At 33.8% G+C, this 13,931-nt stretch overlaps 3 protein-coding genes across 3 annotated transcripts; 2 read left to right on the top strand and 1 right to left on the bottom strand.

The window, feature by feature from the left end:
• Positions 1–2,120: 2,120 nt before the first annotated feature.
• On the top strand, positions 2,121–6,803 carry LOC108470082 (filament-like plant protein 7). Its single transcript, XM_017771288.2, has 6 exons — positions 2,121–2,467; positions 2,671–2,813; positions 3,223–3,367; positions 3,479–5,951; positions 6,044–6,104; positions 6,199–6,803. The coding sequence occupies exons 2-6, from the start codon at positions 2,715–2,717 to the stop codon at positions 6,673–6,675; spliced, it is 3,255 nt and encodes a 1,084-aa protein (XP_017626777.1). The 5' UTR covers positions 2,121–2,467; positions 2,671–2,714; the 3' UTR covers positions 6,676–6,803.
• Positions 6,804–6,899: 96 nt separating this feature from the next.
• Positions 6,900–9,444, bottom strand: LOC108470084 (protein IN CHLOROPLAST ATPASE BIOGENESIS, chloroplastic-like). Its single transcript, XM_017771290.2, has 11 exons — positions 9,189–9,444; positions 8,992–9,075; positions 8,709–8,783; positions 8,580–8,622; positions 8,444–8,501; positions 8,114–8,272; positions 7,977–8,039; positions 7,790–7,884; positions 7,620–7,701; positions 7,400–7,510; positions 6,900–7,262 (listed from the first exon to the last, which is right to left on the bottom strand). Exons 1-11 carry the CDS (start codon positions 9,292–9,294, stop codon positions 7,122–7,124), a joined length of 1,017 nt encoding a protein of 338 aa, XP_017626779.1. The 5' UTR covers positions 9,295–9,444; the 3' UTR covers positions 6,900–7,121.
• A 2,073-nt stretch (positions 9,445–11,517) lies between these two features.
• LOC108468616 (uncharacterized acetyltransferase At3g50280-like) lies at positions 11,518–12,819 on the top strand. Its single transcript, XM_017769499.1, has one exon. The coding sequence runs from the start codon at positions 11,518–11,520 to the stop codon at positions 12,817–12,819; it is 1,302 nt and encodes a 433-aa protein (XP_017624988.1).
• The last annotated feature ends 1,112 nt before the right edge of the window (positions 12,820–13,931 follow it).

Raw genomic sequence — 13,931 nt, 5'->3', positions numbered from 1 at the left:
TAACATTGTGAGGAAAAAGAAACTTAATAAATTTTGGGTTGAATGATGCAATAATACTCCAATTATAGTTCAAGCTTTTTGGGTTTAAGCTAAAATGACGTGTGATTAGATCAAGTGTTCTTTTTAGTAATTAATTTGTTGTGAAAAGGGCACCAAGTGCTTAATATTGTTTTATAAGATTTGTTGTTATTACGATAATAATAAAAAAGGATTTTTAGGTTTTTATTTTTAACTCAAAATTTTTATTTTATAAATTTTGTGGATTTAATTTATATACTTTGGTAATTGTTTTAATTTATGTATTTTTAAATTTTGAAATTCAGTTCTTACTAAATAATAATTGTTAAATTTATTAATAAGTTAAGTTTATTATTTCCAAAACTTAATATGACATATATATTATTATATGTGTCATGTCATATTAGTTTGTTATTTCCACATATTACTCACTAAAACTTCAATTAATGAATTGATGTCTGCCATTTGCATCAAGATTGAAATTTTAAAACTTGAGAAGTATAGGGACTTTGGCTTAGTTTGGATGGGCAGTGTATTTACCTCCGGTGAGGTGAAAAATGGCAGCAGCGGTGAGATTAGTTATTGTAAGGTGAGATTAGAAACAACGATGGAGTGTGTGTTTGGATTCAAACACAACTGTAGCGGTGAGGTGAGAATAAAAAATGATTATTAAGGACATTAAATTAAAAATGATATATAATAGAAGTTTTTAAAATTATTTTACTTTTGCGAAATTATTAAAAATATGTAAATTTATAAATTCATTTAACAACATATGTCTATTAAAATGCTTATTTTAATTAATTAATATTAATTATATAATGGTAATATATATAACTTAGATAAAATGTTAAAATTGTAAAAGAAATAGGTTGACTGGGGTTGCTTTTTTTTTTCATTGGAGCTTAATGTTCTAATTGAAAATTGGAGCTTCAATGAGGTAAGACTTCCCACCCAAACAAGCCTTACCATTGGTGTTCCAAACACTCAAAAACTTAATAAAACGATATTATTCCTTAAAATTTTGTCACACTAGTATTAATTAGTGATCCAAAAAAGCCTTAGAATGACCCAATTGTAGAATATAGAATAAATCTATAATTGTATGTATAGTATTGAATTAGTATTAAATTTAACCAATCGAATTTAACTACTAGTATTTGATTTAGAATTAAAATTAAGAGAAAACTAAAATTAATCAAATTAAAAGATAGGAGTTAGCTGAATTTAACTTTTGTTTTTCCGGATCAATGACTTCCACTTGTTTGGCTATTGTTTTTTTACTTTGAACTTTTAATTTATATGCATATGGAATATAAGAAGGCATTTGTTAAAAAGAATCAAACATTATTTTAGATAAATTATTTTTATTTAGTATATTATCTTTTACTGAATTAATAATAAACGGTAATATATCATTAGCTACAATGATTTTATATTTAAAAATCATCATAAAAGAACATTCTTGATCATTTTATTATATACAATATATAACATAAATGAAAGGTGTAATTAGAAGCATCTTCTTACCCAACCCAAATCAATTTTCTTTTACAAATTCTAGTGAAAAAAAAAAAGGGTAAAGGTGATGGGGTAGGTTCATTTAACACTTGCAAGAAATATCATTGTTTAATGACCATGAGATGTAAAATGTAATTTGGTGTAATTATATTTATAAAATTTAAATTAATTTGAATTTATATTAATTATAATTATAATGTGTTTAATTAAATTTGGTATCACGAATTAAATATAATTAATTGATAATATTAAATGTAATTACAATATTAAAATAAATAGAAATATTTATTCATTTTTAAAAACTGGTCCAATTTAAAAATTTATATGTATAATTACATTAAATTAGAGTTTACATTTAATGGTATAACTCTTTTACCTGAAACCATAGAAAAAATTGATCATACTCGTCTTTTTCTAACTCAATTATACTTGTAGCTAGAAAAGGAAAAATAAATGTTACCATTTTTACTTTTAAGCTTTAAAAAAATTAAGTAATTCAGACTTAGAAGGAAAGAAAAAAAGTGAAGATAAAGAAAGAAGGCGAGTTTTAAGCTTTTAATTGAATTATTAAAACATATTTTAGAGAAAAAAAAAAAGACAAAGACAAAGACTTCCGCTCTGCCGCAACGTCAGAAGAAAGTAAACAACCAACAAAACAGGATCTCATTCACTCCCTCCCCTAAACGCTTTCATTCTCTCCTTAATTTCACTTTTCCTACATTTTACTTTTCCTGTCTACCAAACACACTCCACTTTTCTCTCTCTCTCACTATTTCTCTTTCCTTTATGTTGCTTGGTTTAGCTCCTCCTCTTCTTTGTTCCACTCCTTGCTCTCACTGGAATTTCCAACACCCCCTCCTCTGCCTTCAGTTCTCTGCTTTGATGGTCCATGCGCACTAAGAACCTACTCTTACACTAATCATCGGAGGTAAAAGATATTAACAGCGGCTCTGAAACTATGTTCATAATTTGGAAGTATCTAGCATGAACCGTACGCATGCAACTTCAATGAACGAATGTTTTAAAGTTTTTTACGTGTTGGAATTTTATGTTTCCTGAAACATATATATTTTGTCTAATGACTGAAGCAAGCAGATTTTGGTTTTTTATCAACATGTAATTTAAATGCAGGTGTTTTGGGTTGAAAGCCTTGAATTATTAACACTGGTGAAACAATGGACCAGAAAACATGGCTTTGGAGGAAAAAGGCGACTGAGAAGATCATTCTTGCAACTGACAAAGTAAACCCGTCACTGAAAGACAATGAAGATGAGGTGAATTAAGAATTAATATTTTCAGTAAACTTTCTCCAAAATTTAAATTATGTTCAGGATTTTCTGAACTGCTGATAAGGTCAGAAAAGATCCCAACTCAACTACTAATAATAAATAAATCTTGCCAAACTATTCCCTAAGTATATATTCTTCTGCATTCATATGAGATGTTCAAGTACATGAGCTTCAGATTAGAAACCTTTTCTTTTTCCCTAAGTTATCATTTGTTGAGTGATCAAGTTAAACTCAGCTGCACAAATGTGTGCACGAGAAAGCAAGAGTGAGAAAAAGAGTTCACATAATGTATTATATAATTCTTGGACCATATTAGGATTGATGTTTTCTGGGAAGTTTTTGCTTTGGTGTTGTGTTATTATAATTAAGTTTTCTGCGTGATTTGGGTTCCCAGATACAGACACTGCAGGCTGACAGAAGAGAATTGGAGAATGAACTGAAAATTTTAAATAACAAGCTTTCTTCCGCACTTTCTGACTGTAATTCCAAAGATGAACTTGTGAAGAAACATGAAAAGATAGCAATGGAAGCTGTTGTCGGTATATTTTTGTTTTCCCCTTTTAGGCTTTGCAGTTTTAATGATCTGCATTTTAGATTTCCTCCTTCTCTACATTATTTAGCTACTTCTTAACCAACAAATTATATGAAAGGCATGGAAAAGGTAGAAGCGGAAGCAGTTATTCTAAAGCAAGAACGGGATGAAGCTTTGCAGAAGAGAGTTGCTTGCGAAGAAAGGCTAAATCATCTTGACACGGCCCTGAAGCAATGCATGCAGCAACTACAGTTTGTTCGGGAAGAGCACGAGCAAAGAATTCGTGATGCCGTAATGAAGGCTTCAAAAGAGTTCGAGAAATTGAAGACGATTTTAGAGGCACAGTTGGCGGAGTCTAGCAAAAGGGTTACCAAGTTAGGAGTTGAGAATACGAATCTAAGTAGGGCTCTCTTGGCAAAGGAAAAAGTGATTGATGATTTACACAAGCAAAGGGCTCAAATGGAGACTGATTTTATTGCACTAATGGCAAAAGTAGAGTCCACAGAGAAAGAAAATGCTTCTCTGAAATATGAGGTTCGAGTGCTTGAGAAGGAGCTTGACATCAGGAATGAAGAGAGAGAATTCAATCGCCGCACAACTGAAGCATCACACAAGCAACATTTAGAAAGTGTGAAGAAAATTGCTAAGCTAGAATCAGAATCTCAAAGGCTCCGTCTCCTAGTCCGGAAACGACTGCCAGGTCCTGCTGCCTTGGCTAAGATGAAAAATGAAGTTGAAATGCTGGGAAAGGACTCTATTGAAATGAGTAGGAGAAAGTTAAATCCTAGTCCTACCAGTCCAGGGCGTGACTTTGTGGTCGACAATTATTCAGACAGTCCGAGGAAGAGAACTAATATCCTAAATGAGCAGTTATGTGCTATGGAAGAAGAAAATAAGGCTCTCAAGGAAGCCCTTAATAAGAAAATGAATGAACTTCACTTCTCGAGAGTCATGTATGCACGTACAGCTTCCAAATTATCCGAGGTTGAGTCTCACACTGAAGAATCATCAAAAAGTGAAGTAAACAATGAGGCAACCAGGAATAGTGCACTGCCACATGAGGTCTCTCTAGCATCCATGTCCGATGTTGGCAGCGATGATAAAGCCAGCTGCGCAGAATCCTGGGCTTCAGCTTTAATTTCAGAACTGGAGCAATGCAGGGATAGACAGTTGAGGGAGTCAGCATTACGTAAAACTGTTGGATCTTCAGAAATAAATCTGATGGATGACTTTGTCGAAATGGAAAAGTTAGCTTTAGTTTCTGCTGATCAATTTTCTGGAAATTCTCATGTTTCTTCGGATGATGCTAATGGGACCCTTGGACCTATGCAAACTGGGACAAGTGGAAGTTCCTTGGAGGTAATATGTAAGGAGATAGTCCCTGTTCCTGACAGTCAGCCAGACCGTAGCATGTTGAACAATGAAATGAAGTCTGAAAGCCCATTGCTTAGCAAAGAGTGTGGCTGGCTTCGGGATATACTTAAGGTGATCTTGGAGCAAAACCGTGCAACTCAAAGAAATCCCCATGAAATACTGGAGGATATTAGAAAATCTTTGTCCTGCATGAGCTATCCAAACACTGGTGAAATGTTTGATGAAAGGGAGGGTTCAGACCATCCCAATGGCTTCAATCCCTCCTGTATTAGGGGCTACATCGCATGGAAACCCTCAAATGGTTCTTCAAAGATGGATTCATCATCTAATGGGGATGCTGATGTTAACATTTGCTCAGACAAGAAGAGTGATCCAAGCTTTCATCCTGATTTGAGTAAATCAATTTGCAGGATAATTGAGCTTATTGAAGGGATCAGCATATCATCAACAGATAATAATATCCTGGAGTCCTTATTCAAAGAGAGGAATTCCTTGTCATACAAGCACTCTGAAACACCATCGGACTACATGGTTCGTGTTTTCCAGTGGAAAACTTCTGAACTTAGTGCTGTTTTACAGCAATTTGTGCAAGCTTGTTATGACCTGTTGAAAGGAAAGACAGACCTCAACACATTTACCCAACAATTGACTTCTGCTTTGGACTGGATCATTAATCATTGCTTTTCCCTTCAAGATGTTTCAAGCATGAAAGGTGCAATCAAGAAGCATTTCAACTGGGATGAATCACGAACTGAAAGTGAAGCAGAAGTTGGAATAGTCAGTCAATTCGTAGAGGCAGATAAATCACACCTTGCTGTTCCAAATGGAAATGATGACTTCCTTCAAAAGAAAGAGACTAGTGTGACAGAAGAAAACCGAAAACTAAAAGATGAATCAGTTAACAAGGAAACTGCAGAGAAAGATCTAGAATATAAGCTCCAATCAACGACAGATAGGAGTGATTCTATATCCAATCAACTTGAGGAATCTGGAAAAACCATCGCAAACTTGCAGGCAGAGTTAGATACTTTGAGAAGAACTGAGGAAATGGTTGAAGGTCAAGTTGAAAAGCATGAACCAATGAATGAAAACCCTGATGATGAGCTCTCATCAACCATAGTTGAACTAAATGAGGCTTGTCCAAAGTCTCCTCAAGATCTGAAATCTGAGAATAAAAATTACGGCCATGAAGAATTGGAGGTCACACGTCTTGACAGGTAATATCAGTTTTACCTTCTGAACCTAATATCATGATCAATTCTGTCTGCAGCATCTAGAATTTGTGCAATTGATATTTTGTTCTCTTCAGTGTGACAGAAAAGGAAATACGAAATCCTGAAATCAAGCACCATGAGAACCAGTTTCGAACAGTAAGTTCATATCACACGTATGCATGTAACATAATTTCGTTTCACATCATTACTCTGGTAGTTTTGATATTTTGACTCTTGATTAATCTGGCAGGACTGGGAGATCGCAGCTGCTTCAGAAAAGTTGGCCGAGTGCCAAGAGACTATATTAAACTTGGGAAAGCAATTGAAAGCATTGGCATCTACAAAGGAAGCAGTCCTTCTCGACAACATCGTCTCTAGTCCAACTTCGACTGCAATCCCAATTCCACCAAGGAAGAAGTTGATGAGCCAAAGATCATCTCTACTAGATCAGATGATAGCTGAAGATAATGCTGAAACGAACGATCTTGCATCTCCTAAGTCCAAAGAGAAAGGCAATCCGAGTTCATCTTTCATTTCTAACAGGACAGTAGCACCTCCAGACAGCATTGCTGTTTTAAGTGGAGAGAAAATCGAGGAAGACAATGCTGCAGTAAAATCTTTAGCTATCGTTCCTAGCAAAAAACAAGGTGGGAGTTTATGGAAAAAGCTCCTGTGGAGGAAAACAAAAAGTAAGAGCAAGAAAACATCTCTTCCATTTGCTCCATAGACAAAAATAATAGTGTTGACGAGAAGGGGCTCTCGAGCTTTTGTCACAGTTTTTTAATTTTTGGTTTTTCTTTCACATTTTGTGTGGAAATGAATAAAATTCTGGCTTTTCAATGGTCGAAGAGAGAACATCAAGTTTATAGTCTGTGTGTGAATATATATATACATGACAGCAACCTGAACAAAGGTAAAAATTTCAGTCAGGACAAGTGTATAATATTCTGGTTTTCTTAACCGTTTGGAATGTTCATTCTTGTTTATTGACTAACAAGAGACAGTACAACTTTTCTCTATTATAGATTAAAATCAACCCGTTGCAAAACATGCTCACACTTGTAATGAGGCCAATCAATCCCCAATTTCATCAATGATTTTTAAGAAATAAAATAGTACCATGAAAATTTGAAGATCTAAGAGACTGCAGACTAAATTCCCACGCCTTAACAATTAGTCTTTGTATTGCATAAATCTTGCCATATCATGGAGTCCAGCCTCCTTGTAACATTCAGCAATTCGCTCCAGAGAGCTATCCCAAGTTCCTTCCACAGAAGCTAAATCCAACAAAAAGGCTGCTTCATCCAATGCGATCTGCAGATTTGTTTAGGAGTTGGATCATACACAAAAGAAAGAGAATTAGTGACAACAAAAAAGAAGAAACAGATAGATACACACTTTTAATATCTATATAGTCAGATCAATAAACATAACAAGCAATAACTAGAAACCTGGAAAGCTGGTTTTCCCTTGTTTAAATCTTCTCGCCTTCCCTCTTCTGTCATTTTTTCTGTTCTATATTCAATTTGCTCATCCTTCCATTCTGCTATACAAGCAACTTCCTGCAGACGAAGCAACTTTTTAATATGAGAAGGTAAATACTATTTACTATCTTGAAAGGGAAAACAGAACATGAAAGTTCATGAAAATGACTATTTGCGGTTCCCATACATGGTACTTGCAACCTAAAGTCCACCACGGGGATTTTAAAGCCCCCCTTGCAGCATCTTTAGCTTCTATGTTACGCCCGACCCTAAAAAAATGCCAAAGAAACATCTTAGTAGGACAAGTCAGTTGAACATAGCAGAATAAACTCAAGTGAAAGTAACTGGAGTTTTTACTTCAGTAAAACTTCTGCATTGAAAACAAAAGGCCGTGCAAATCCTGGAAAATGGTTTTTCCTTGTATAGAATTCTCCAGTCACCAAAGCTGAAACCTTTCACAAGCAGGTACATATAAAGAACAAATGTTAATTTTCGTGCAGAAATGAATACATTTAAAATGGCTAGGGCAGCCAAGTAGTCTTACATGGTCTCCATTCTCAAAATGCTGCACCACTTTGCGCTCCAGGACATCAGGAAATAAACCGACCTGAAATGGTCATCCGTTAACATGGCTGAAACCTGCTTAAAGTGCACAATAGAAGAAATATATAGTTTTAATACCTTTCTTAGAAGATAAACATCTACATCCATAATCTGAGATTTAGAGAAGTCGCCCTTTCTATAAAGTTTCTCCCCAGCATCAGATGCAGCATGAAACAACTCATCAATTCCATTATTGGCATCTTCTTCAACCAGGATTCTGTGTATAAACTGGTCTACCTATTTGAGAGAGAGAGGGAGAGGGAGAGGGAGACAAATTACAAGGTATAGGAGATATCCAGCATGGTAAAAAACTGATATTGAAGATATCGAATACAATGGACGTTCAGCTCCAGACCCTAGCCAGGGAAACGGTCACATTGGCCATGTCATGCTGAGGGCAAAACTTACATTCTTGGCCAAAAGCCAAACTCCATGTTTACGAACCTCCACCACTGGCATCTCCATTCTAAGAGATGAGAGGAATATGAATCAGGCTAAAGAGAATTAAGAAATTATAAAAGGTCAGACATTTGAAGTTTCTCACCCAGTGGGAGCTGTTGGCCACCTGAGCAATGCAGTTACAGCACCTATTACCAGCAAAATTATGCAACAGTATCAATTGAAGCATTTCTTATTAACAGCCAATTCCAACATAGATATACTTCATCAGTACCTGAGTTGCTTTGGGATAGCGGAATTGCTAGCGGCATTAACCCTTGCTTTGCTCCAGGAGAAAGAATTGATTCACCTGTTGGAATGCACCAGATATATAGGAGACTATATAAGTCTTTAGAGTTATAAATCACTACAAACTATGCTTTTATCAGTCTTCTCCGTAATAGGATCCAAGCCAACAAAATTAAAAAAATTCAAGATCAAAACTGCAAGAAATGAAAATACGAACTTGAAAAAACCAAATCCAATATCATAACAAAAGAGAAGGAACTTTTATTTACCTCTTGCATTGAGTATTCTTAAAAGCTGAGAGAGATGCTGAGGAGGTTGAGTTGCAGCCACTTCTTTGATGAAACTGATGTGTTCTGCAATTTCCATAGTATATTTTCTTTACTTAAAAACGTTAAAAAGCCAAAACCAGGAAATGAAAAAGATGGGAGGACAAAAAGGAATAGAGATAAATAATATAAATACCTACCCGGAAATGAATAAGAAGAAGAAGAAGAGGATGAAGAACAAAGGAATCTGGCGCATCTTCCATGGCCAAGAAGCAGAGAACTGGCACGTGGTGATGAAAACGCCATGACCTTGCTACTGCGAGACGACCAGCCAAGTCAGTAGTAACATACAGGGTTTTCTCAAATGAAAACAGAGATACAATGAAAGCCCAAATTTAAAAGGCTTTTGAGTTACATGTGCACATATTGGACCGAATAAGGTAATATCCAATTGTACCCTAGTTCTATTTCTTTTCTACCAAGTCTATTTACAAAGTTATTTGCAGATGTTATTTTTTATACAATATTAGTGCCGGGGCGGGGGTTAAAACGGTTCGAATTCGTATTAAGCAAAACACGACAAGAGCTTTAACTATGGTTTTATTTAAGATTTATATGTTGATTTATTTAGATTTTGATATACCGGTAATTGCATAAATTTAATTGGATTAAATTCAAATAGAATAATGACTTGTTTTTAACTCTACAACTTTATAAAAATTATTTTATCATTTCACTTCATTTCATTTTCATTTATTTTAACCCTTGAATTTACATTGTTTATTAAATTAGCTCAAAATTGAAGGAAAATTAACTGACATGACATGCACATAGGTTGTCACGTGATTACCACTTTAGCGATTAATTAATTTTTATAAAATTTAAAAAATTATTTTTTTATGATTTTTATACTTTTAAACAATTTTAATAATTTGCAATTTAAAATTTATAAATTTTAAAAATTTAATTAGTTGTTAGCATGGTGGCACCTATGTGTATGTCATGTCAGCTAGACCTAATCATGGATTGGGTCATCCGCCTGAACCCCGAAAGTCCGCTCTAAAAATGTTAGGGTTTGGGCAAAAAATTAGACTTGAAAATAGACTTAGATAAAAAATAAGGCCCGTTAAGAAAATGAGTTGGGCCTCAAGCAAGACTTTTTGATCGAGCCTAGCCCAGCCCGAATTTTACAAAAAAAATTATTGTTCTTTGTTGTTGTTTACTACTATTATGTTGTTGTTTCACTACCATTTCACTATTATATTGCCCCTATTTTATTATTATTGGTTAGATGTTGTATAACTCTTGTTTTATTATTAATTTTGTTATTATTTTAGAGATATTTGCTTGTTAAATTGCAATTATTTTAGTGTTATTTAAGTATAAAAACTTTTTTACATGTATTTTTAATTTGCTGGGAAACATTTGTTTTAATGTTTTTAGTCTATTTGTTGTATTATATTTTTTAAGTTTATTTTTATATAAAATTAATTTAAAAAATTAATGCAGACGGATCGGACTCAAGTTTAGCATTTTTTATCTTGATCGGGCTTGGGTAAATTTTTAGGCCCAATTTTCAGGTCGAGTCGGGTCTAGAAAATGAACCCGATTTTTTTGCACTGGCTTGATCGGCTCAAATGTCAGTAAAATTAATATATTAACTTTTTTATCCATTTTTGGTGATTTAACAAATAAAACAAATTTAAAAGCTAAAAATGTGAAATATTAAATGGAGGATTAAAATGATTTTTTCTTTTGTAAAATTGGAGGCCAAATATTTATTATGCCAATCCAAATTCAGTTTTGTTATTCTTTGAATAAAATAGTTAAAATATGCTTTAAGTCCTGTATTTTTCATACATTTAAAATTTAATTCTTTTACTTTTATTTTTAAGAATTTAATCCATCTATTTTTATTTAAAAATGTAAGTCCAATTGTTAGCATTGATATTTTTTTGATAAATTTAAGTTCATTACAACGTCATTTTATTGTTACATTGATGTCAAGGAATATCTTTTATTTATTTATTTCAAAATGTGATATAAGTGAATTTAACAGAAGAGTTTTAACCATGTTAACAATTTGATTTGAATTTTATAATCCAAAAATAGAGATGCTAAATTTCTAAAAATAAAAGTAGAGGGACTAAAATTTCAAATGCATAAAGAGGATAAGGACTGGTAGCATATTTTAACCATAAAAATAATAGTATAATTTCTACTTTCTAATACTATTTATTTATTTCTTGTATTAAATACTTATAAATGGGATATAATACAGTGTAACTCCTTACATTAGCATACAAGGAATTAAAGTTCATTTAGGCTTAATTACGTTCCTGAAACCCTCACAGAACATGAAACTGAAAAGAGAAAAATTACAAAAAATGGATTCCAGAAAGCCATAAATGTTAATCAAGATCAACTATAAGAAGCAACCCAAATTTCAATTTCACTTTCATATAAGATTTCTCTAAGAAAAATAGGTAAGTTATAATATAAAAAGTTGTTAAGTTTGCAGGGAACATAATGGCAAGCATCCGCTTCATTTCCTCGAGAATCATCCAGGCAGGGAGCCGAAGCAAAGAAACCGACAGGATAGATCTAACTCCATGGGATCTGAAACACCTTTTAGTCGGTTACTTGCAGGCAGGATTGCTCTTCCATAAGCCCAAACTGCCGGATGCCTTGATCCATCACTTGCAAACCTCCCTTTCACGTACGCTAGACTTCTTTCCTCCGCTCGCGGGTCGCCTTGCCACCATTGAACATGAAGATAAAACTACTTCTTTTTTCATTGACTGCAACAATGCCGGAGCCTTATTTGCCCATGCCACAGCTGAGAATGTAAACATTTCTGATCTCGTGGAACCTGTCTATGTTCCTGAAACCGTCGACGCCTTTTTCCAATTAGATGGCGTTAAGAATATTGAGGGCACTTCAAAACCATTGCTTGCAGTGCAAGTAACTGAGCTTGTTGATGGTATTTTCATTACTTGCAGTGCCAATCATTCTGTTGTTGATGGTGCCTCGTTTTGGCATTTCTTTAATTCTTGGTCTGAAACTTCTCGTGGTTTTGATTATTTATCTAGACCTCCCATATTTAAGAGACCGCTTATTGATGATATACATTACCCTATTCGGATTCCTTTACAAAAGGAGCATATTCAAGAACGGTTCTTTCAACCTGGTAATTTGAAAGTAAGAGTTTTTAATTTCAGAAAAGAGAGCATTGTGAGGATCAAAAGAAAAGCTAATGCTGAGATGAACACCGACAAGATTTCCTCTCTTCAAGCACTCTTGTCTCTGTTTTGGCAATCCATCATGCGGAATAGGCAGATGGACCCGAATCAAGAGACCATGATATTCTTAGTGATTGGTGTTAGACAAAAACTGCAGCAGCTGCCAGAAGAATATTTTGGAAATGCAATTCATAGTGCAGAGGTGAGTTTGAAAGCAGGGGAGCTGGTGGAGAAGGGGCTCGGAAACGCTGCATGGGAAATAAACCAGGTTGTTGCAAACCACAGAGAGGAAAACTTCATAAATTTTGTCAAGTGGTGGGTAAATAGTCCTTTGCTATTCCAAACAGGGCCGATGATGAATAATGCTTTGTTAACAGGAAATTCACCCAGGTTCGATATATATGGCAATGATTTTGGATGGGGAAGACCGATTGCAATGAGTCATGGGGCAGAGTCCAAATGTGATGGGCTGGTGACGGTGTCTCCGGGAGTTGAAGAAGGAGATATTGAGATTAAAGTTTGCCTCTCGCCTAAGACAATTCAGGCCATGGAAAACGACGAAGACTTCATTGCTGCATTAAACATATGATATATGTGTTCATTACTGTTATGAAAATTTCCCCTAATAAGAATCAATTTGCTTGAAACGTTTACCTCATTCGCCATTTTTGGCACAAAACAAATTAAAAGCATTCTTTAGTTTATAAAGGTAAAAAGTTATTTAACCTGAAAGAAGTGGAGTTGAACTTCTTCCCGGGACATTTAGATTAAATTTCAATCTTGAAGTTGTGGACAGCTTTAAAGTTACGATAATGTAACAATAATCTAATAAAACAAATTAAAGATGCAAAGAAATTATAAAGATACTAGCACTATATACAAAAAAAAATGTTAATTTTTTATTTAGTAAGATGTGATCATTATATGGATGGTAAAATCTAAACTGTTAGATAGATTTCGAACTAATATGCTCCGAATGGAGTAGATTTTTTTTCGAGAAGTGGATGTTGGTAGGGTGAATTTTTTCTTTTGAATAGTGGGTATGAAGCGGTCATAGTAGTTGCTTGTCCCATCCCGACCCACTCCACTATATAAAATTACCATTGCATCCTTGTATATTTAGACTATTAAAAGAGTAAAAGTGTAACAACATAATATAGAAAAAAAATCATATAATTTATGTTTAAATATGTTTTTGAAGAATGCTTAAAATTTACTTGACTTTAAAAAGATTAAAAATATTAAAAATAGGGATTAAATTGTGAAATGTATAAATTTATTGGTTAAAATGTGAAATAAATGAAAAATATGGGCTGTTAGGGGCATAATAGTAATTTGGATAGCATGAGATTATTTGGAATTTCATTAATTTGTGAATTTATGAAATAAAGACTAAATTGTAAAAATGTGAAAGTTTAGGGGTTAATGTGTAAAATAGCTCAAATGTATATTTTGGATTGAATTGAATAAATAGATGATTAAATAAGTCAATTTTGACTATATATTTAGAATAAGAAAGGAGAAATACAGAATTAGATCGGGAAAGAACAAAGTTACGAAATAGTTGACTCGATTTTCCGTTTTAGCATCCAAGGTAAGTTCGTATGTTATAATTTCATTTCAAATGTATTTTATATGCTTTGACATAGCATGAATTGTGATTACGTGTTTACGGACAAGTTTGAAAATGATTCGACGATG

Source organism: Gossypium arboreum, chromosome 11 (genome assembly GCF_025698485.1).
Source record: "Gossypium arboreum isolate Shixiya-1 chromosome 11, ASM2569848v2, whole genome shotgun sequence".
NCBI classification, from domain to species: Eukaryota; Viridiplantae; Streptophyta; class Magnoliopsida; order Malvales; family Malvaceae; genus Gossypium; species Gossypium arboreum.
The sequence above is the reverse complement of the archived record's forward strand: the minus strand, read 5'-3'. Positions and strand labels throughout refer to the sequence as shown.

Bases quoted from the DNA above. Each gene is read 5' to 3' on its own strand.
- LOC108468616 (XM_017769499.1), top strand. From the start codon at position 11,518: ATGGCAAGCATCCGCTTCATTTCCTCGAGAATCATCCAGGCAGGGAGC.
- LOC108470084 (XM_017771290.2), bottom strand. From the start codon at position 9,294: ATGGCGTTTTCATCACCACGTGCCAGTTCTCTGCTTCTTGGCCATGGA. The intron at 8,784-8,991 runs GTAAATAAAAGT...GCATTCCAACAG, and splicing joins AAGAATACTCAATGCAAGAG to GTGAATCAATTCTTTCTCCT. The intron at 8,273-8,443 runs GTAAGTTTTGCC...TCTCTCAAATAG, and splicing joins TTTGGCTTTTGGCCAAGAAT to GTAGACCAGTTTATACACAG.
- LOC108470082 (XM_017771288.2), top strand. From the start codon at position 2,715: ATGGACCAGAAAACATGGCTTTGGAGGAAAAAGGCGACTGAGAAGATC. The intron at 5,952-6,043 runs GTAATATCAGTT...TGTTCTCTTCAG, and splicing joins GAGGTCACACGTCTTGACAG to TGTGACAGAAAAGGAAATAC. The intron at 6,105-6,198 runs GTAAGTTCATAT...TTAATCTGGCAG, and splicing joins ATGAGAACCAGTTTCGAACA to GACTGGGAGATCGCAGCTGC.